This window comes from Marmota flaviventris, chromosome 9 (genome assembly GCF_047511675.1).
Source record: "Marmota flaviventris isolate mMarFla1 chromosome 9, mMarFla1.hap1, whole genome shotgun sequence".
In the NCBI taxonomy this organism is placed as follows: Eukaryota; Metazoa; Chordata; class Mammalia; order Rodentia; family Sciuridae; genus Marmota; species Marmota flaviventris.
Window position 1 is genome coordinate 89,369,574 of NC_092506.1, and position 24,059 is coordinate 89,393,632.

Here is a 24,059-nt window from a genome sequence, read left to right on the forward strand (position 1 = left end):
ATATAAATGGAATCTCACACACACGCGTGCGCGCGCGTGCACACACACACACACATATCTGATCAAAAAGAACAAAGCACAAGGCATTATACTACCTGACTTAAAAATATACTACAAAATAGCATGGTATTATCATAAAACCATAGGAACAGAATGAAGAAAGCATAAGTAAACTCAAGTGTAACCAACTAGTTTTCAACAAAGATACTAAGAAAATACGTTGAGAAAAGGATAGTCATTTCAATAAGTGGTGCTGAGAAAATTAGGTATTCAAAAGTGAAAGAATGAAACTAGATTCCAGTCTATCACCAGTTACAAAATGGATTAAAGAATTAAATGTAAGACCTGAAACAATGAAAGAACTAGAAGAAAACGTAATGGAAAATAGATTTTGGATAAAGCACAGGAAATTAAGGCAAAAATAGATAAATGGGATTACATTAAATGGAAAAGCTTCTGCACAGCCAAGGAAACAATTAACAGAATGAAAAGACAACCTAAAGAATGGCAGAAAACATTTGCAAATTACACACCAGACAAGTCCTTGATATCTAGAATACATAAGGAACTCCAAAAACTCTATAGCAAAATAAATAAATAAAGATAAAATTTTCTCCACAAAAGACGTACAAACAGCCAATTGATTTATTTAAAAATGCTCAACATCACTAATCATCAGAGAAATGAGAATCAAAATCACAATGAGGTATTACCTTACCTAGTAAGAATGTCCATTATGCAAAATATTAAAGATAATAAGTGCTGGCAAGGATATGGAGAAAGGAGTGCTTGAACATTTATTGGTGGAAATATAAATTAGTACAGTCATGGTTCTACAAAATATTAGAAATAGCAATCCCACTACCAGGTATATAGCCAAAGGAAATGAAATTTATATGTCAAAACAAAACACACCCATGTTTAATTTACAACACTATTTCCAATAGACAAAAAATGAAATCAACCTAAGTATCCATCAATCAATGGATAAAGAAAATATGGTACATATAGACAATGGAACACTAATCCTGTCATTTATGACAACATGGATGGAAATGGAGATCATTATGTTAAGTGAAGGAAACCAGTCACAGAAAGACAGTTTTTGCATCATCTCTCTCAATATGGAGTCTAAACAAATTGATCTCAAAGAAGTGGTAGTTACCAGAGTCTGGGGAGAATAAGTGGGAGGGAGGAATGGGGGAAGGTTGATCAGTGAATGTTATATTACAACTAAATAGGCATTCTGTTGTATTATCACACAGTAGGGTAACTATAGACAAACAATAACCTACTATAGTTCAAAAAGCTAGATTTTGAAATGTTTTTACCATAAAGAAATGATAAATGTTTGAGATAAATATGTTTAACCTGATTTAAACACTACACAATGTATATATGTAGTGAAATATCACCTGCTACTCCATTAATATGTACAATTTGTTTTATATACTAATTCAAATTTTAATTTAAAAATAATTTTTTAAAGATTTATTTAACTGTAATGAAAGGTAGACTGAAATTAAGAGTAAAGTCAAAGAAATTAGTAAACCATTTAGTAATTAGGGCCAAAACAGATAGCTTCCAGAGTGGGGCAGTTATAGAGGGTGTGGAAAGAAAAGGACAGATTCAGAAAGTAATTCTTGGAAGTGGCAGGACTTGATAATTGGTGGCATGTGGAAAGTTACTGAGAATGAGCCAAACATATCTCCCCAGTGTTTAATTAGGCAACTACGATCCTCAGTACTACCAATTATGATATGAAATCCTAGGGAATAGTGTTTCTCCTCAAATCAGAAGAGGAAATTATGAGTTTATCTCAGTATATGTATATGACATAATCAAGTTGTAGCTTAGCAAATTTTTATACTGACTATTGAAATTTAAAACTTGGTGAAATTTCTAGAAGAGGTCTTAGAAGAATTACCTTACCAGGAGATTAGAAGAACTCTTTAAACTTTAACTTGCATTTTTTAAGGCCAAAATATTTCATAAACTTTTATATTGTCTGTGTATTACATCAGTGGTATAATAGAATATTGAACTTAAATATTACATAATTCTGGTTTTTAACTCCAGCTCTTTAAGAAAGTTGCTTTTTCAATGCAACCTTACCATAAAACTAATGAAATGGTTATTTAAAACTATTAAGACACAGTCTCCTAGAACATCCTAGTACCCAAACCATTTCCTAAGTTCAATATGGCCAAAAATGATCCTAACTCTTCCAACTATGTTCCTTTGACCTTGAACTACAGAGTTCTTTCATTTACAGATGCTTCTCAATTTGTGATGGGGTTATGTTCCAATAAAACCCCATTACAAGTTGAAAATATTGTTAAAGACATTTAAGATGCCTAATCTACTGAACTAAATAGTGCAGCAACACAGTACTGTAGCATATCAGTTATTTATTATTGTGATCCTGTGGGCTGACTGGGAGTTTCAGTTTCCAAGAGGGTCTCTTAATACACATATTGCCACACTTAAGAAAAATCAAAATTCAAGATATGGTTTCTTCTGAATGTAAGGTCAAAAGGTTATGATTTAATTCATCATAAGTTGAAGATCGGCTAGCATATGTTAAAACTTGAAGGTACTATATAATATTTATAAGATTGCTTATATTTTGTACCAAGTATAAACTATGGGGATATAGATTGGCATGAAAGCAAAATGTTGGAAGAGCTATGAAAGCAAAAATACATTGCCATTAGTGTAAGTTAACAGTAGAGAAATTAAAATAATGAGCACTAAGAAATATGAAATTAATATTACCTAGGGAACTATATTTTCATTTTCAGAATTTCTTCAGTTGTTACCAAAGTTACTTTAGAGTGAGATATTAATTTTTTTTTGTTCCTTCAACTCCATAAAACATGTTAAAGTTTTTTTTCATTTAAATTGTTGAACTTTGTTCTACTCTGTAAAAGATGATGCTATAATTCCAAGCAGGAAACACATGTTTGCTCTCTAGTTAATGCATTTCTTTCCGCTTCTTAGAGAAATAATGACTTTTTTTACTTTTTCCATTATATTTCTATTAAATCTAATGCCAGGGCACCTGGGTTACATAACTGATGGCATTTGTGTGTTTTCCTAAATTATTTGCTAAAAATGAGAATTCAGTCTAAAGTTCACAGTGAACACTTCTCCAGATCTTATATTTTTTATTCTCCAATAAAATGCCATGATCTGTTTTCATAGTATTTAGAATACATAGCCACAATGGAAAGTGTTATCTTTGTTCTTATGGTATAATATCTTAACTCCTGACATTTCAGGATTTAATATATATTTTAATGACTTGTACATTTCCATGGCAGATCAATGGCTTATTACTGGAAGGATGCAGTTTTGATGGAAATCGGCTTTCTGAAAACCAGCATGATTCTCCCAGTGTATCATCAGTTCTCCCTTGTTTTATGGGCTGGATTCCACAGGTAATAATTTTTAAAGGAATAATTTTTTATTTCATCAATTAATTCTTAGATTTTTATCTTTTCAATAAGATTATCGGCTGTGTACTTCTATTTTATTTCTAATCTTACTTGCATTTGAACAAATTTGTAGTCAAAACATTTTATCCTTTATAAAAGATGCACAGAATGTGCACCAGTTAGGTTTGGAAAGAATATATTCCTTTTATGTTCATCAAGAAATGATCATAAAAGGAACATATCATATGTGTTAAGTGTTTCATGTACTTTATTTATTTTTTTTTAATTTTTTATTGTTGGCTGTTCAAAACATTACATAGTTCTTGATATATCATATTTCACAATTTGATTCAAGTGGGTTATGAGCTCCCATTTTTACCCCATATACAGATTGCAGAATCACATCAGTTACACATCCATTGATTTACATATTGCCATACTAGTGTCTGTTGTATTCTGCTGTCTTTCCTATCCTCTACTATCCCCCCTCCCCTCCCCTCTTCTCTCTCTGCCCCCTCTACTGACATTCGTTTGTCCCCCTTGTATTATTTTTCCCCTTCCCCTCACTTCCTCTTGTATGTACTTTTGTATAACTCTGAGGGTCTCCTTCCATTTCCATGCATTTTCCCTTCTCTCTCCCTTTCCCTCCCACCTCTCATCCCTGTTTAATGTTAATCTTCTTCTCATGCTCTTCGACCCTACTCTGTTCTTAGTTACTCTCCTTATATCAAAGAAGACATTTGGCATTTGTTTTTTAGGGATTGGCTAGCTTCACTTAGCATAATCTGCTCTAATGCCATCCATTTCCCTGTAAATTCTATGATTTTGTCATTTTTTAATGCAGAGTAATACTCCATTGTGTATAAATGCCACATTTTTTTTATCCATTCATCCATTGAAGGGCATCTAGGTTGGTTCCACAGTCTAGCTATTGTGAATTGTGCTGCTATGAACATCGATGTAGCAGTGTCCCTGTAGCATGCTCTTTTTAGGTCTTTAGGGAATAGACCGAGAAGGGGAATAGCTGGGTCAAATGGTGGCTCCATTCCCAGCTTTCCAAGAAATCTCCATACTGCTTTCCAAATTGGCTGCACCAATTTGATCAATTGTGCAAGGCAGATACTGTGCCCATTTTCCAATGAATAAATGTGTGCCCATGAAGGTTAGAGAACTTACTGCAGTTGGGCACACCAAAAGTGACCAAATCAATGTGTTAATACACACCTGGTACTATCACACCATGACCTTATATTGCTGATAGGTAGATGGAAAATAAAACCTTCAGTTATTGGAAGAATTTTCAACAATGGTATCAGGATGCAAGCATGCCTTTAAAATAGAATATAGTTGTAGATGAAGAATCCAAGTATGAACATATGTGAACAAACTATAATCCTGTACCTAAATAGTAATAAAACTATTTCATGTATTGCTCACTATATGAAATATTAGTTTTCTCATTGGGGAATAATGCATCAACTTTTCTATTATAGGTCTCAAGAATCAAAAATATCTGAATATTTTTTGGAAAAAAAAAAAACTATACCTGTAGTAATAATTTAGTCATCATACTCAAGAGCCAGAATAGAATCCTCTGACCTAAAAGAGCATACATTATTGTATGACCTCCTATTTTTTCCCATCTCATATTCATTTTATGTAATATGAAATTAACTATCAGATGAAAAGAGGTTGAAAGAATTTTTTTCAATCTTTCTATTAATTCCTAATGAGAAATTCCTACCAAAAAGTTGATAAATTAAAGATTATGCATTTTTAAAAAATCTTAGATGTGTTTACCAAAAGGAAAGTTATATGCAAAAGTTAAGGTTAGAATTTGTCAAGGGTTTAAACTACATCATGTAAAGTTGTGTATGACCTAGGTGAATTCTAATGAATACAATTATGTGAAATACTTACTCTTTGCCAAATAAAATCCACATAATGACTTTGATGAGGTCATAAACAAATTAGACAAGTGTTAACTGATTCACTGAAGAGAAACCCCAGCAATAAAAATAGAGCATGAAGAGTGACTAGAATAAACATAGTATAAAATGACCTGGAGCAATACCCACATAATTGACCATAAAGTAAAGGCAAAGCAGGAAGCCAAAGCCAGCCTATTACTGGGTTGTATAAAAAGCCCTGTGACTCTACAAGACTAGGAGTTGATACCTTTGTAACATTTTACTTCAGGTTTCATATCTACGCAGTTATATTTTTCATCCTTTAAAAGAATCAGTGTTATAATGAAAAACTAAAAATATGAAAAATAGCTATTTCATGTAAAAAAAGGTAAAATGAATTGAGTAATCTATGAAGAGCAGGTAATATGAAATTTTTTTAAAGAGAGAGAGAGGGAGAGAGAGGGGGAGAGAGAGAGAATTTTTTTAATATTTATTTTTTAGTATTTGGCGGACACAACATCTTTGTATGTGGTGCTGAGGATCGAACCCGGGCCGCACGCATGCCAGGCGAGCGCGCTACCGCTTGAGCCACATCCCTAGCCCGGTAGTATGAATTTTTTCATGGCATTTCGTGAAAGGATTTATTGATTCTTCCCCACTTTCCTCTCCACTCCCTTCCTTTACCACTGTAGAGACCCCCTCTTTGCACACAGCCTATGGCTTTCAGACTCTCAACTAAGGAGGATATGGGACATATTTATTGCTAATTGTTCCTGAGCAAAATATTTTGGTGTCAAGCAGAACTTAATTCCTGTGCCAGTTCCCAAAATTATGAACTAGGTGGGTTAGGCAAAATAACCCCACTGAATCAATTTTTTCATTTGAAAATGTGGATACTGATAATTCAAGAGGACCATGTTGAGGATTAAATAAGTTCCTATGTATATAAAGTACAAAACACAGTGTCTCACACATGGTAAGTCTTAATTTATTCTATTGCAAATATTTTAAACATTTTAAAAGTATGACAATACTTATTTTATATAGTGCCTTATGGTTTACTGATCATTTTACTTATATAAAAACAGCAAGTATTTAATGATATCAGATATATGCTGAACACTGGGCTTACAATGATAATTTCTACCAAATTCTTCTATTGAATGGGGCAGCAAATAAGAAATTATTTCAGTTCAGAAATATAAATGTAGTTATAGACATTTATATACAAGTGCTTAGAGAAACCTCACCTCTACTATCTGTGAGCAAATGAGGGAAAGTCAAATGACCTTGTGACTTGAAGTATGGTTAATGAAAGTTCAAGGACAAATTCAAAAAGTGGGTAAGGTTGTTTAGATAGAACAGGCAACAGATGTAAAGGTGTAGAGGTAGAAAATAAATTAGGTTATTCTTGGAAACACAGGTATAGTACATTTGGAGTATATGTTCATTTGGAAGGCTGGTAGGGGTTGTGGTCAGATAGGAAGGCCAAGACCAAGTGTGATAAGCTGAGTAGCTGTGCCTAGGAGTTTAGACTACCTTATGGTCAGTACAAAATTTTTAAGAATTAGAATAAGAGCATGATAAGATTAAACTTCTAGTTTTGGAAAATCAGTCTACAATTGAGTGAGTGGATACAGATTGGCACAGGGTGAAATACAAATATATTTGTCTCTTCATATCAATCCTATAAGTTTTGTAGAGCAGGTTCTGTTTTGTTTTGATGAAGAAACTGAAAAATTAGGTAAATGACTTTTTATGTCATAATTTGAGTAATAATCAGCATTTCTTTGTACTGATTATGTACCAAGCATTGTGTGAAGTGTTTACAAGATATTTAAACCTTGCAAAAATTTTTGAAATAAAGATTATCATATCCTTTGGGGGAAAAAAAAACAGGTTTATAAGATTATATAAACGGCCCAAAGATCAAATGATTAGTAGATAAGCAACTGAAATTCAAATCCAGGTCTGTCTTTCATAAACTTTTGGCCTAATACAGAACCATAATAAGAGTTTAAACCAGGGCTTGGAAAACTATAGCCCAAGGAACCAAATCTGGTTTTTGCTGCCTGGTTTTGAATAACCCATGAGTATTGAATGTTTTTTACATTTTTAAAAAGTTAGAAAACTCAGAAGAATAGCATTTAATGACATGTTAAATTTCCATGAAATTTAAATTTCAGTGCCCATAAATAGTTTTATTTGGAAAGTAACCACGCCCATTTGTGGACATATTGTCTAAGGCTTCTTTGAGGCCATAACAGCAAATTTGTGTTGCTGCATCAAAGACAAGGCAGCCCATAAATCCTGAAATGTTTCCTCTCTGGCCCCTTATAAAAATGTTTTCCAACCCTGTATAAACTATTAACCTCTCCAACTTCTGCTTCAGTTAAGCAGTGCTTTGTTTCTAAAAGTGTCTTTTTAGGATAACTATGGCTATTTTTAATAAATTCTACAGAATTTGGAGTAGACAGGGAATGTCAACTTTTTAATGAATTTTTACTATTAGGGAAGAAACCAGTGTAAAACCAAAAGACCATCAACATCAATTTATATAAGCCAGTAAAACAAGTTACTTTTGACTTCCTTCTACTTTCTTCCTTCCTTTGTTGTAGAAAGTCCAGAATTTTTTAATAAGCTTGGGGAAATAATACAATTCAGAACTTTGGTGACTAAATGTTTTTAGATCAGATAGAGGTTTCTTCTCAATGAATTATTTTCACAATATTATCTGTCATCCAGTAGCCCCAAGTAGCTACATTCCAGCAGAAATTTGCCTCCTAATCCAGTCCTTTGCACAACATTATTTCATGGTTGAACCTCCATTTTTCATAGAACATTTTAGGCTGCAAAAAATTGTAAAACTGCTTCAATTATTTTAATATATGGTGATATTTTAATACGGATATCAACAACAAATTCTAAGACTTTTATTGGGGAAGAGAAAACTCCTATATTGCTTGTGTTTAAATGCATTATACTTGGTAAATTAACAAAATTGAAATTATAAACAAGGAAACTTTAAAGTAACCAAGTTGATCATGAACTTTTTCTGAGTGCTTCCTTCTGTTTACTAGATTATTTGTGTGTATTAAAATAATTTAACCTGTACTCAGATTTATTTACTTATACCTTCATCCATTCATGTTGCAGATTCTAAAAGTTGCTTCTATTTCAGTTTAGTGCTTGGTTACACTAATATAAATCCAACTTAAGATATCCCTAAGGGATTTTACCCTAAAAGCTTTCTCTTTTTTCAAAGCATGTTTTTCTGCAACAATTATTCTATTCTAGTTCTGTGAAAAATTATTTGGTAAACAAATTTAATTCCCACAAATCTCCTACCACACAGCTTTCTCATGTACCTACACTCCACCCTCCATTGGGATGTAATGTTCCATGTAATATGATTTGAGAAACACTGCTTTATGGTGTAGACCAGTCTTAGGTAATGCCCCATTTTGGCATTCCATAGGAAGTCCACAGGAAATAAGTTTGCCTTTATTCTGTTTTTCCAGTAAAATAAAAATAAAGGAGTTTATCAGTCCCACAGTAACTAAGCAATCTTAAACCAGCCTGTACCCCAAGGGCCTAGACCTTCCAACAGGCACCACATTTGATAGTTCAACTTGAGAAACAATTTCCAAGGAAAATATGACTGCACTGGGAAAAAGCCATTATATTACTTTTTATAGATAATTAAAATATTAGATATCAGAAAATATGTACTGAAATCTTATAAAAGTAATGCTCTTAGCATTATAATAGTGAAAAATATGAACCAGAGTACCTTTTTTAAATTAGCTAAATATTCTTGACAAGCAAAGTCTTTCAAAATGTTCATGAGTGGCAAGTTAATTTGTTTCCTGTTTTGAGCTATTTTGTTTTTCCAGAGTTGAGCTGCACTACTAAATTATAGCACTTATATATTAAGTCTCCAGTTTCCTAAGATCTTTCCTAACAAAATAAAATAAAAAATCTATCTACTTGATCCATAAACACTCAAAGCATGTGTTAAAATAAGCTAGGTGGACTATGCACATCCAGTAAGAAATAGTTTGTTTTGCCTTTGTATATATTTTATTATAATGAAGCTGAGTTGAAATTGACCACATAGATAATATAATGGACCTAGTAATTTTTTTTTTTTTATTTTGTTGTTTCCTTTAGTATGTTGGCTAAATTACATCCTACATTAATATTTTTCCTTTATATAATGTATTGCCCTCTTTTGAATAGTTAACATATTGCTTACTATTCATAGAACTCATGTGCTTTTAAACAACTTTGCCTGGGACATGGAGTTAATTTTATTGTGAGGCAGTCAGACTTTTTTTTAAGACACTTTAGGGAAGCAAAAACAATGCATGGCTGCTTGCTCACAATTATTGCCTATGAAAAGCTGCTTGGCCCAAATGAATGCAAAACTTCAAATTTTACCTTCATTATTGAACTGAATCAACTGGACCTAGTTACTATTTAAATAAGAATATGGTTTATGAACACATTAACTACTTTAGAGTAATTACAATAAATTTTTAATTATTAAATTTTAATTACATTGAACTGTTATTATATGTACTATTAATGTGAATTATTTTAAGTTAATATATGTTTCATACTAATTGAATAGAAATTTTATTCAAATATTTTAGCCCAGCAGGGTTGTACACTTTCCCTGTCAAGATAAACATATTAAAGAGAGAACAGGGATAAGAATTTAATTCAGTTAGCTCTACTTCTGCTTTGACCATTTATTTATTGGTGACTTTTCAGGAAGTTTACTCAACTTTTTTATAGAATAACATTTACCACCTAAGAGATCTTGGGAATTAACAAGCAAAATGTCAAACTGCTGTGGTGCTTTGCTTTTAAATACTATAGGTTTGGGGAGAAAGATTTGTTGTCTCACTTTAAAACAAAGCCTGCAACTACAAGCAGATTTGGAAGAATTTAGAAATAGATACAAAACCTAGTAGACTGATAGTGAACATGCAAAGAATCCACTTTGCATGATTGCTAATTTCCTCATTTAAAAGGAAAATTTTAAATTAAATAAGGACAGTCTTCTCACTAGCGTAGCATTGTAAAACATTTCATTGTGATATTGTTATTTCATTTTTGGTCACTGAAGTAATGAGGAGCAAAGCAAATATCAGGTAGCAGGGAAAAATAATTTCAGACCTTTCCTGGGATTTAGACATTCACAGATTCAGATCATTTTAGTTCAACAAATATGTAATATGTGTCTGCCCTCTGCTAAAGAATCTAGAGGCAACACAAGAAGAAAGCCCACATTAGGATATTAACCTTAGCCTTGGCCAATGAATTGTGACAATTACAGTAATTTCTGAATCCTGAAGGTTTGCCATTTAAGCAATTGGAGAGGAAGGAAGAGATTAGCCAGTGACAGATAACAGTTGAAAATTCTCTTTACTCCAACTACTACAATTTTTCCTGTGTCCCAACTCAAGATTCAGATTGTCCTTGAATCCTTATTAGTTAACATACATCCAGAGTAGTATTTTTTATTATTTTGATTTTTAAATAAAATAAATTTTAAAAAACAAAAAAGAAAAGTACACATTTTTCCAAAAATTATATTCTAATTATTTGATGTGTGTACATTTTGTTTCCTAAACTGAATTTTAAGAAACAAATATTTTTTTTCTATTTGTATATATACACACACACAATTATATAAACACACACACACACAAATGCTTAGCCTTTACATTTTAGTCACATTAGCATATAAAATGCTCTTAAATAGATGATTAACTGACAAAATAATCAATGCAAACATACAGTTTGAAAGATTCAGGATAAATAATGTTTTTATTTGGTGAATGATTCTACATAAAAAACAAATTTTTATATGTACATCAGATTAAGATTTAGAAATTAATTTGTCAAAGGGAGTTAACTGATTTATCAACTACCTAAAGAGGCAGACAGCGTTTGGGTGTGAGAGATATGGTGGAGGATGATTGAAAGAAATTTTATATAGTGTTCACCTAGATGTAAAAATACAGTGTTTTAATTTTTTTCCATGAAGGAAAATTATCTTATTTCTATCATAGCACAATTCTGTAGATAGATAGATAGATAGATAGATAGATAGATAGATAGATAGATAGATAGAAGGTACTAAAAAGGTAGGATGTTATTTTGAGATGATTTTGAATTAGTAGAAAGGAAAAGGTATTACAAAGAATTGGAGATATATGGATAAATAATACTTACACTTGAGTTCCTTACTACATCATATGATTATTTCTGAAAGAATTCCCCACGCAAAGACACTTCGCCGGGAGAATTCCAATTTTATTGCAAAAAGCAGTGTGCTTATATAGAACTAAGGGGGAGATGGTAGGGCTTAGATAAATGGCAGGCAACCCGTTTATTGGCAAGTTCTTTCAGATATCAGCTCCGGAGCCCAGGAATTAGTTCTCATTGGGGCTAAGGTTCCCCGCCAGCGAGATTTGAAATTGGCGCCGGCGGGAGAGTTCACACGGGCGGGAACTTTTCGCGCCACTGCAGAAAAGAAGAAGGTAGGAAGAAGAGGTGCTTAGGCGCCATGTTGGGGTTTTTTTCTCTGGGGTATGGCTGCCGTTTATACTTTTCCCAACAATTTCAACTTCCTGTGAGGTGTGCAAGTAATACTTGTCCTTTTATAATAGGAAAACTGATGTTCAGAGAATAATTTGAGAGTCCACAGCTCCTAGACAGGTACTCCAGAGCCTATAAATGATCTATTTCCATAAACACTGTTGTCTTCTATTTTGGAAAATAACAGACCTGGATACAGTGTCACACACCTGTAATGCCAGTGACTGGGGAGATTGAGGCAAGATCGCAAATTTGAGCCTGGCCTGGGCAGGTTAGTGAGACCTTGTCTCAAAATAAAAGAGCTGAAGATATACACAGTGGTAGAGTGCCTCTGGGTTCACTTTCCAATATTCTAGTCACACACACACACACACACACACACACACACACACACGGGGAGGGGGGGAAGAGAGAGAGAGAGACAGAGACAGAGAGAGAGAGAGAAGAATAACAGTGCTAAGATTACATGTGCCAAAATGCATTTTCAACTGTACTATCTATGGCAACTTTGCCACTTCCTAACTAGGTTAGCATGGGTAAATTCTCTGATTTATCACTTCTCATATTCTAGAATGGGTCCCTGTTGACTCTTAAATTCTAAAAAATTAAAATTAGTCTAATAAAATTACAACTTAAGTAAAAACACTAATCTGAAATGGGAATTCGATTCATTAGTAACTCATTTTAAATTTTTTTTCTTTGAAAAATATGAACTTCTATGTTGAGTCACTGAAAACTTATAGAATGAGAACGTATGATTATTCTTAGCACTCAAATTATGGTCTCTAATACTGTTTCTCTTGAAAGAAACCAGGGATCAGAGTAATGACTAATTTTATTTCTGGAACAGGATGTACATAAGATGAGTTCAAAACATATAAGAAATACAAAAAAGCTATTGAAGACAACTAGGGACATATCAAAATTTAGGAGCCCACTTAGTTACTGCTGAGCAACAACTGACAATTTGAACATCAGGACAATAACTGCATTACATTGGACCCCACATCAAATGTTCATATCCACCAGCTTATAATGCTATTTAGAGAGAGAGAGAGAGATGGGCTGGGGATGTGGCTCAAGTGGTAGCGCACTCACCTAGCATGCATGAGGCACTGGGTTCGATTCTCAGCACCACATAAAAATAAAATAAAGATATTGCATCTGTCTAAAACTAAAAAATAATTTTTTTTTTTTAATTTTTTATTGTTGGCTGTTCAAAACATTACATAGTTCTTGATATATCATATTTCACAATTTGATTCAAGTGGGTTATGAGCTCCCATTTTTACCCCATATACAGATTGCAGAATCACATCAGTTACACATCCATTGATTTACATATTGCCATACTAGTGTCTGTTGTATTCTGCTGTCTTTCCTATCCTCTACTATCCCCCCTCCCCTCCCCTCCCCTCCCCTCCCCTCTTCTCTCTCTGCCCCCTTTACTGACATTCGTTTGTCCCCCTTGTATTATTTTTCCCCTTCCCCTCACTTCCTCTTGTATGTACTTTTGTATACCTCTGAGGGTCTCCTTCCATTTCCATGCATTTTCCCTTCTCTCTCCCTTTCCCTCCCACCTCTCATCCCTGTTTAATGTTAATCTTCTTCTCATGCTCTTCGACCCTACTCTGTTCTTAGCTACTCTCCTTATATCAAAGAAGACATTTGACATTTGTTTTTTAGGGATTGGCTAGCTTCACTTAGCATAATCTGCTCTAATGCCATCCATTTCCCTGTAAATTCTATGATTTTGTCATTTTTTAATGCAGAGTAATACTCCATTGTGTATAAATGCCACATTTTTTTTATCCATTCATCCATTGAAGGGCATCTAGGTTGGTTCCACAGTCTAGCTATTGTGAATTGTGCTGCTATGAACATCGATGTAGCAGTGTCCCTGTAGCATGCTCTTTTTAGGTCTTTAGGGAATAGACCGAGAAGGGGAATAGCTGGGTCAAATGGTGGCTCCATTCCCAGCTTTCCAAGAAATCTCCATACTGCTTTCCAAATTGGCTGCACCAATTTGCAGTCCCACCAGCAATGTACAAGTGTACCCTTTTCCCCACATCCTCGCCAGCACTTGTTGTTGTTTGACTTCATAATGGCTGCCAATCTAACTGGAGTGAGATGGTATCTTAGGGTGGTTTTGATTTGCATTTCTCTGACTGCTAGAGATGGTGAGCATTTTTTCATGTACTTGTTGATTGACTGTATGTCCTCCTCTGAGAAGTGTCTGTTCAGGTCCTTGACCCATTTGTTGATTGGGTTGTTTGTTCTCTTATTGTCTAATTTTTTGAGCTCTTTGTATACTCTGGATATTAGGGCTCTATCTGAAGTGTGAGGAGTAAAGATTTGTTCCCAGGATGTAGGCTCTCTATTTACCTCTCTTATTGTATCTTTTGCTGAGAAAAAACTTTTTAGTTTGAGTAAGTCCCATTTGTTGATTCTAGTTATTAACTTTTGTGCTATGGGTGTCCTATTGAGGAATTTGGAGCCCGACCCCACCGACTGTAGATCGTAGCCAACTTTTTCTTCTATCAGACGGCACGTCTCTGATTTGATATCAAGCTCCTTGATCCATTTGGAATTAACTTTTGTGCATGGCGAGAGAAAGGGATTCAGTTTCATTTTGTTGCATATGGATTTCCAGTTTTCCCAGCACCATTTGTTGAAGATGCTATCCTTCCTCCATTGCATGCTTTTAGACCCTTTATCAAATATAAGATAGTTGTAGTTTTGTGGATTGGTTTCTGTGTCCTCTATTCTGTACCATTGGTCCACCCGCCTGTTTTGGTACCAGTACCATGCTGTTTTTGTTACTATTGCTCTGTAATATAGTTTGAAGTCTGGTATCGCTATACCGCCTGATTCACACTTCCTGCTTAGCATTGTTTTTGCTATTCTGGGTCTTTTATTTTTCCATATGAATTTCATGATTGCTTTCTCTATTTCTACAAGAAATGCCGTTGGGATTTTGATTGGCATTGCATTAAACCTATAGAGAACTTTTGGTAATATCGCCATTTTGATGATGTTAGTTCTGCCTATCCATGAACAGGGTATATTTTTCCATCTTCTAAGATCTTCTTCTATTTCTCTCTTTAGGGTTCTGTAGTTTTCATTGTATAAGTCTTTCACCTCTTTTGTTAGGTTGATTCCCAAGTATTTATTTTTTTTGACGATATTGTGAATGGAGTGGTTGTCCTCATTTCCATTTCAGAGGATTTGTCGCTGATATACAGGAATGCCTTTGATTTATGCGTGTTGATTTTATATCCTGCCACTTTGCTGAATTCATTTATTAGCTCTAATAGTTTCTTTGTAGACCCTTTTGGGTCTGCTAGGTATAGAATCATGTCATCTGCAAATAGTGATAATTTAAGTTCTTCTTTTCCTATTTTGATGCCTTTAATTTCTTTCGTCTGTCTAATTGCTCTGGCCAGTGTTTCGAGAACTATGTTGAACAGAAGTGGTGAGAGAGGGCATCCCTGTCTTGTTCCAGATTTTAGAGGGAATGCCTTCAATTTTTCTCCATTCAGAATGATGCTAGCCTGAGGCTTAGCATAGATTGCTTTTACAATATTGAGGTATGTTCCTGTTATCCCTAGTTTTTCTAGAGTTTTGAACATAAAGGGATGCTGTACTTTGTCGAATGCTTTTTCCGCATCTATCGAGATGATCATATGGTTCTTATTTTTAAGTCTATTGATGTGGTGAATAACATTTATTGATTTCCTTATATTGAACCAGCCTTGCATCCCAGGGATGAATCCTACTTGATCATGGTGCACAATTTTTTTGATGTGCCTTTGTATCCGAGTGGCCAGAATTTTATTGAGGATTTTTGCATCTAGGTTCATTAGAGATATTGGTCTGTAGTTTTCTTTCTTTGAAGTGTCTTTGTCTGGTTTAGGTATCAGGGTGATGTTGGCCTCGTAGAATGAATTTGGAAGTTCTCCCTCTTTTTCTATTTCCCGAAGTAGCTTGAAAAGTATTGGTATTAGTTCCTCTTTAAAGGTTTTGTAAAACTCTGCTGTATACCCATCCGGTCCTGGGCTTTTCTTAGTTGGTAGTCTTTTGATGGTTTCTTCTATTTCCTCAATTGATATTGGTCTGTTTAGGTTGTCTATATCCTCCTGACTCAATCTGGGCAGATCATATGACTTAAGAAATTTATCTATGCCTTCACTATCTTCTAATTTATTGGAGTATAAGGATTCAAAATAATTTTTGATTATCTTCTGTATTTCTGAAGTGTCTGTTGTGATATTGCCTCTTTCATCCCGTATGTTAGTGATTTGAGTTCTCTCTCTTCTTCTCTTCGCTAGCATCGCTAAGGGTCTGTCGATTTTGTTTATTTTTTCAAAGAACCAACTTTTAGTTTTGTCAATTTTTTCAATTGTTTCTTTTGTTTCGATTTCATTGATTTCAGCTCTGATTTTAATTATTTCTTGCCTTCTACTTCTTTTGCTGTTGTTTTGCTCTTCTTTTTCTAGGATTTTGAGATGAAGTATGAGATCATTTATTTGTTGATTTTTTCTTTTTTTAAGGAATGAACTCCAAGCAATGAATTTTCCTCTTAGAACTGCTTTCAATGTGTCCCATAGATTCCGATATGTTGTGTCTGTGTTTTCATTAATCTCTAAGAATTTTTTAATTTCCTCCTTGATGTCTTCTATAACCCATTGATCATTCAGTAACCTATTGTTCATTCTCCAAGTGATATATTCTTTTTCCTTCCTTCTTTTATCGTTGATTTTCAGTTCCATTCCATTATGATCAGATAGGATGCATGGTATTATCTCTACTCCTTTGTATTGTCTAAGAGTTTCCCTGTGACATAATATATGATCTATTTTTGAGAAGGATCCATGTGCTGCTGAGAAAAAAGTGTAACTGTTTGATGTTGGGTGGTATATTCTATATATGTCAATTAAGTCTAGGTTATTAATTGTGTTATTGAGTTCTATAGTTTCCTTATTCAACTTTTGTTTGGAAGATCTGTCCAGTGGTGAGAGAGGTGTGTTGAAGTCTCCCATGATTATTGTATGGTGGTCTATTAGACTCTTGAACTTGAGAAGAGTTTGTTTGATGAACATAGCTGCACCATTGTTTGGGGCATATATATTTATGATTGTTATGTCTTGTTGGTGTATGGTTCCCTTGAGCAGTATGTAGTGTCCCTCTTTATCCCTTTTGATTAACTTTGGCTTAAAATCTATTTTATTTGATATGAGTATGGATACTCCTGCTTGTTTCCGAAGTCCATATGAGTGATATGATTTTTCCCAACCTTTCACCTTCAGCCTATGTATGTCTTTTCCTATCAAATGCGTCTCCTGTAGGCAGCATATTGTTGGGTCTTGTTTTGTGATCCATTCTACTAGCCTGTGTCTCTTGATTGGTGAGTTTAAGCCATTAACATTTAGGGTTATTATTGAGATATGGGTTGTTCTTCCAGCCATATTTGTTTATTTATGTTACTAAACATGGTTTGTTTTCCACTTTGATTATTTTCCCCCCTTTAGTGTCTTACCTCCCACTGTTGGTTTTCATTGTTATTTTCCATTTCCTCTTCCTGTAATGTTTTGCCAAGGATGTTTTGAAGAGATGGTTTTCTAGCTGCAAATTCTTTTAACTTTTGTTTATCGTGGAAGGTTTTAATTTCATCTTCCATCCTGAAGCTTAATTTCGCTGGAAACACAATTCTTGGTTGGAACCCATTTTCTTTCAGTGTTTGAAATATGTTATTCCAGGATCTTCTAGCTTTCAGAGTCTGTGTTGAAAGATCAGCTGTTATCCTGATTGGCTTACCCCTAAATGTGATCTGCTTCCTTTCTCTTGTAGCTTTTAAAATTCTCTCCTTATTCTGTATGTTGGGCATCTTCATTATAATGTGTCTAGGTGTGGGTCTCTTATGATTTTGCACATTCGGCGTCCTGTAGGCTTCTAGGATTTGGGGTTCTGTCTCATTCTTCAAATCTGGGAAGTTTTCTCGAATTATTTCATTGAATAGATTGCTCATTCCTTTGGTTTGAAACTCTGTTCCTTCCTGTATCCCAATGACTCTTAAATTTGGTCTCTTGATGTTATCCCATATTTCTTGGATGTTCTGCTCATGGTTTCTTAACAGTCTTGCTGAGCTGTCTATGTTCTTTTCAAGTTGAAATACTTTATCTTCATTGTCTGATGTTCTGTCTTCTAAGTGTTCTACTCTGCTGGTAGTATTCTCAATTGAGTTTTTAAGTTGGCTTATTGCTTCCTGCATTTCTAGGATTTCTGTTTGTTTGTTTTTTATAACCTCTATTTCCCTGTATAGTTGATATTTTGCTTCTTGGATTTGTTTATGTAATTCATTGTTGAAGTGATCTTTCATTGTCTGATTTTGCTGTCTGATGTCTTCCTTGAGACTCCAGATCATCTGAAGCATGTATATCCTGAATTCTTTATCTGACATTCCATCAGCTGCAGCTATTACCTCTTCTGAAGTTGAGTTGACCTCCAATGCTTGTGGTCCTTTCTTTCCTTGTCTCTTCATAGTGTTCGCGTTCCTTTCTTCTTGGTGAAACTGTTGTGCTATTGAATTTTCCCCCTATATATTTATATTGGTCTTGTATAGTTGCAAAGTCTCCCTCGCAGGCGCGGGCGGCGGCTCTGCCCCTCCGCCAATTGGGGCAATGTGCCTACCACGCCGGCAGGCCGCTGGGCCTGCTCTGCCAGTCGGTAGCAGGTCCGCCGTCCTTGCAGGCGCGGGCGGCGGCTCTGTCCCTCTGCGGGCCGCTAGGCTTGTTCTGTCGGTGGTCGCAGTTCTGCCTACTTTGCAGGCGCAGGCAGCGGCACTGCCCCTCTGCAGGCCTCTGGGGCTGTACTGCCAGTGGGTCGCAGGTCCGCCTACTTTGCAGGCGTGGGGGGGGGGGCGGCTCTACCCTTCCTCAGGCCACTGGGCCTGTTCTGTCTCTCGGTTGCAGGTCTGACCTGTTCTGATGGTGGTCTCAGTTCCGACTACCTTGCAGGCGCGGGGGGGAGGGCGCGGCTCTGCCTCTCAGCAGGCCGCTGCTCCTCTTCTGCCGGTGGGTCGCAGGCCCGCCTACCTTGCAGGAGTGATTGGAAGCTCTGTCCCGCCGCGGGCCACTGGGCCTTTTCTGTCGGTGGTCACCCTTCCCCTACCTGGCAGGCGAGGGGGGTGGGGGGCGGCTCTGCCCCTCAGCAGGCCGCTGGGCCTGCTCTGTGATTGGTCCCAGTTCCCTCTACTAAGCCGGCGCAGGGGGAGGGGGCGGCTCAGCCTCTCAGCAGGCGACTGCTCCTCTTCTGCCGGTGGGTCGCAGGCCCACCTACCTTGCAGGAGTGATTGGAAGCTCTGTCCCGCCCTGGGCCACTGGGCCTTTTCTGTCGGTGGTCACCCTTCCCCTACCTGGCAGGCGAGGGGGGTGGGGGGCGGCTCTGCCCCTCAGCAGGCCGCTGGGCCTGCTCTGTGTTTGGTCCCAGTTCCCTCTACTATGCCGGCGCAGGGGGAGGGGGCGGCTCAGCCTCTCAGCAGGCGGCTGCTCCTCTTCTGCCGGTGGGTCGCAGGCCCGCCTACCTTGCAGGAGTGATTGGAAGCTCTGTCCCGCCGCGGGCCACTGGGCCTTTTCTGTCGGTGGTCACCCTTCCCCTACCTGGCAGGCGAGGGGGGTGGGGGGCGGCTCTGCCCCTCAGCAGGCCGCTGGGCCTGCTCTGTGTTTGGTCCCAGTTCCCTCTACTATGCCGGCGCAGGGGGAGGGGGCGGCTCAGCCTCTCAGCAGGCGACTGCTCCTCTTCTGCCGGTGGGTCGGTGGGTCCAAAAATAAATATTTAAGAGAGAGAGAGGCGGGGGTGGAGAAGGTAGTCATTGGTTACTTTTGGAGTATACTAGAAAGAATTATTTTTTAAAACAGATTAAGGGAAATTATATGCATTTACTTCATCTTTCCCATATGGACTATACCTCTTGCTAATTAAAAATAAGTAAATAAATAAATAAATAAATAAATGGAAGTTGTTCTTTATGTATTCCTCCTTAGAAATGAAGAAATAATAGAATTGGGTTACCATTTTATGATGAGTAAAATAATGATCATTGATAGTCTCTAATATTCAGAAAAGAACCAGATATTATATACCTCTTGATGAAAATTTATAGTTCCACCTATGCAATATTTTTGTCAAGAAAGCGAATTTTATATTACCTCTAGATCCAGTTCATAGGAATACAAGGTACAACAGAGGAACATGAAAGCATGGAAATGTAACCAAAAGTCAAATGTAACCAAATGATGAAAGCATGGAAATGTAACCAAAAGTCAAATGTAACCAAATGATACTCTGTATCATTTCTCAGGAGAAGAATTACTAAGAAAAGAGATTAACAACTGGGAACTTTAACAACTGTGGACTTTACTTGAATAATGATTCTAATAAAAAAATCATGGAAAAATGAATGTATTATGGAATTACTAATTTTCATGTGTGATAATGCCATTCTCGTATTATTTTTATTTATAGATGAAGCTTGAAAATTGTAGAATTTGATTCAAAATACTCTAGTATTGGGGGCTAGGGAGACAATGACCGTTATTAGTTTTTGCAGTGGGATGATAAAGCTGTAACATTATTAATCTTTACTTAAAACATTTTATAATAAAATGGTAAATAAAACTTATCAATTGGAAGGTATTTAGTTATCTAACAATCTTCTTCAAAGTAGTATATTGCTGTATTTTAAAACAATTTCTTTTTGAACAGGGTGCATATGGTCCATATTCTCCTGATGAGTGCATCTCTTTACCTGTTTACACAAGTGCTGAAAGGGATCGTGTGGTAACCAATATCGATGTTCCATGTGGAGGTAACCAAGACCAGTGGATTCAGTGTGGAGCAGCTCTATTTCTAAAAAATCAATAGAGGCTAGTTACAACAAAGTGTCTTAGCAAAATGAAGAAACTGTCATTTAAGCTTTAAATAAAATATATAATCAGCCTACAGTTGAATTATTAGTTCAAAATGTTAGTATATAGTTATTCTATATTATTGGTCTCCTTGGATTTTTATCTTAATGTGTAATAACAGCATTGGCTAACTTTTAAAGTAAAGAATTAATATTAAAATGGAGGATCCTTTTGATAACAAATATTTCTAAGGAAGTATACTTTTCTAGTAGCTCAAAAACTTATTTTTAGTATAATATTTTGGCTATCATTTTTTGAATCATAATTATTTAATAAAAGTTCATTAGTTTTTCAGTGTCCCATAGTTTTAAATATACACATATACAAGAATGTATATTTTGAAGTTATAACGAATATCTAATATCAGTACATTAGTCATATGATCAATATCTTGTGAATTTTACTATATAATTATAACCAATATTTTAAATAAAAAAGAATAATTCATATAAGACAATAAAGGGAGCATAAATTCTGTTTATTTTTGTAAATATGTACCTTTTTTGTTTTCTATTTTTAAATTCTTTATGGATGATAGTATTTCAGCTTTGCAAGACTCCCTGAAACCAAAGTAACCAAAAATACTGTTCAACTGAATGATAGACATTTTAGTAGCCTACAAATTCATTTCTAGTTATTTGTTTGGAGTCTAGGTGTGTATTTTTAATAGGTGTTTATAACAAGTCATAGCACCAAAAAGAATTTAAATACTTAGAGAATCAAAGGATGAAACAATAATTTCTTTAAAAACTGTTTATAGCTTCTCAAAGTAATCCTAAAGATGTAGGAATCTGAGGATCACTTTTGGTATTATAGACAAAATATATCCATATTACCAAAAGTGATCTATAGATTTTCTGCAATCCCCATCAGAACACCAGTGAAATTCTTCATAAAACTAGAAAAAAATTATATAGAAGAATAAAAAATCCCGAAGGAACAAAGCAATGCAAATCTAAAAGAGGATTCCTAAAGGCATCTAAATATCTAACTTTAAGTTGTACTACAGAGCTGTAGTAACAAACTGCATGGTACAGCATAAAAAAAAAAAAAAAAAAAAAACACATAGTACAGAATGAAAGCCACAGAGACAAATCTCCACATGTATAGTCATCTGATCCTTGACAAAGAAACCAAAAACATGCATTAGAGATAAGACAGCCTTTTTAACAAGTGATCCTGGGAATACTGATTATCTATATGTAGAAAAATGAGACGAGACCCTCATCTCTCAACCTGCACAAAATTAATTTAAAATGATTCAAAGACCTAGGAGTTAAACCAGAAACTTTGCAACTCCTAAAGCATAGGGTCAACACTTAAACATATGGGCATAGTCAATGACTTCCTCAATAGGACTCCTAAAGCTTGGGGGATACCACCAAGAATTAATAAATATGATGGCATCAAATTAAAAAGCTTCTGCACAGAAAAGGAAACAGGAATGTGAAAAGAGAACCTACAGAATGGAAGAAAATGTTTGGTAGCTACTCTTTGACAGAGGATTAATATCTAGAATATATAAAGAAACTTAACACAAAAATAAATAAATAAAAGAGAAAATGAACTAAACAGACACTTCTCCGAAGAAGAAATGCAAATGGGGCTGGGGATGTGGCTCAAGAGGTAGCACGCTCACCTGGCATGCGCAGGGGCTGGGTTCAATCCTCAGCACCACCGAAAACTAAAAAATAAATATTAAAAAATTCTCTCTCACTCTGTCTCTTTAAAAATGAAAAAGAAAAAGAAATACAAATGGCCAGCAAATATAAAAAAAAATGTTCAACATCATTATTGTTTAGGGAAATGCCATTCAAACATTGAGATTTCATCCTACTCAGAATAGCAGCCATAAAGAATACAATAATAAATGCTGGAGAGGATGTGGGGGAAAAGGGATACTTTCATACTGTTGGTGCTATTGTAAATTAATACAACCACTATGGAAGTAAATATGGAGTTTCCTATGAAGACTAGGAATGGAATCACCATATGACTCAGCTATACCACTCCTTGGATTTATGCTAAAGAATTAAAGTAAGCACACTATAGCAATACATGCATGCCCATGTTTAAAGCAGCACAGTTCACAATAGCCAAATTTTAAAAAACCAGCCTAGGGATTCATCAACAGATAAGAAAGTGTGGTGTTTATACACAATGAATTTTATTCCACTACCAAGAAGAATGAAATTATGTCATTTTGAAGAAAATGGTGAAACTTGAGAGCATTATGTTAAGTGAAATAAAGTCAAAGATATTTTTTTCTCATATATGGAAGCTAGAGAGAAAAAAGAGGAGACCTCATGAAAATAGAATGGGGATCAGTAGGGTAGAAGAGAACCAGGAGAAAGGAGAGGGGAGGGAATAGGGAGGCACTAGGGAACAAAATTGACCAAATCCTATTCTTCTGTTGTGTATATATACAGATATGTAACAAGAAATCCCACTATTAAGTATAATTAAAATGCACCAATAAAATTCTAATAAAAATGAAATAGGAAATAATGGCATAAAAAACAGGATATTGCTGAATATTCTACAAGATGATTATTAGCCTGGTCTGGCCTGGCAGGAACCATATTCTAGGTGCATGGCTAGGATGAAGCTATCTTCTCATCCTCCTACCCTATTCAATTGACCAATGCAAGGTCACTATAACCAATAGAAACCCCTTTGTCCTGAATTCTCTCTTTAACTAGTTCAACTGAGTATTATAACAGGAAATGCTTAAAGGAATTCTGTGTATTACTGCAGAACAGAGGAATACACATGGAAGGTTTTTAATGGGCCATGTGTGGAAATATTATACATCATTTATGTTTATATTCCATTAGAACTTAAGTGGTTATACCTAATTTCTAGAGTATTTGGAAATATAGTCAACTGGATGCTCTGTATCTCTCTGCCACATCCCCAAACAATGAAGAATTCCTTCAAGTGATATGAATCCATTACAGAAATACATTCAGTACAATGGCATAACATTCAAGAGTTAAGAAACATACCTTTAATCATCTTATTCCAACCCTCATTCTTTTGGGGGGGTAAGGGGGTCCCAAGAATTGAACTCAGGGGCACTCGACCACTGAGCCACATCCCCAGCCCTATTTTGTATATTACTTAGA

At 35.4% G+C, this 24,059-nt stretch overlaps 1 protein-coding gene across 1 annotated transcript in view; it reads left to right on the top strand.

The window, feature by feature from the left end:
• The window catches only part of Dync2h1 (dynein cytoplasmic 2 heavy chain 1), a 377,152-nt gene extending 356,014 nt beyond the window's left edge, over positions 1-21,138 (top strand). Inside the window, exons 88-89 of the mRNA XM_071616653.1 lie at positions 3,327-3,443; positions 20,729-21,138. Of these exons, the coding sequence (XP_071472754.1) occupies positions 3,327-3,443; positions 20,729-20,887 (276 nt within the window). The 3' untranslated portion in view covers positions 20,888-21,138. The remainder of the gene's footprint in view (positions 1-3,326; positions 3,444-20,728) is intronic.
• Positions 21,139-24,059: the final 2,921 nt, after the last annotated feature.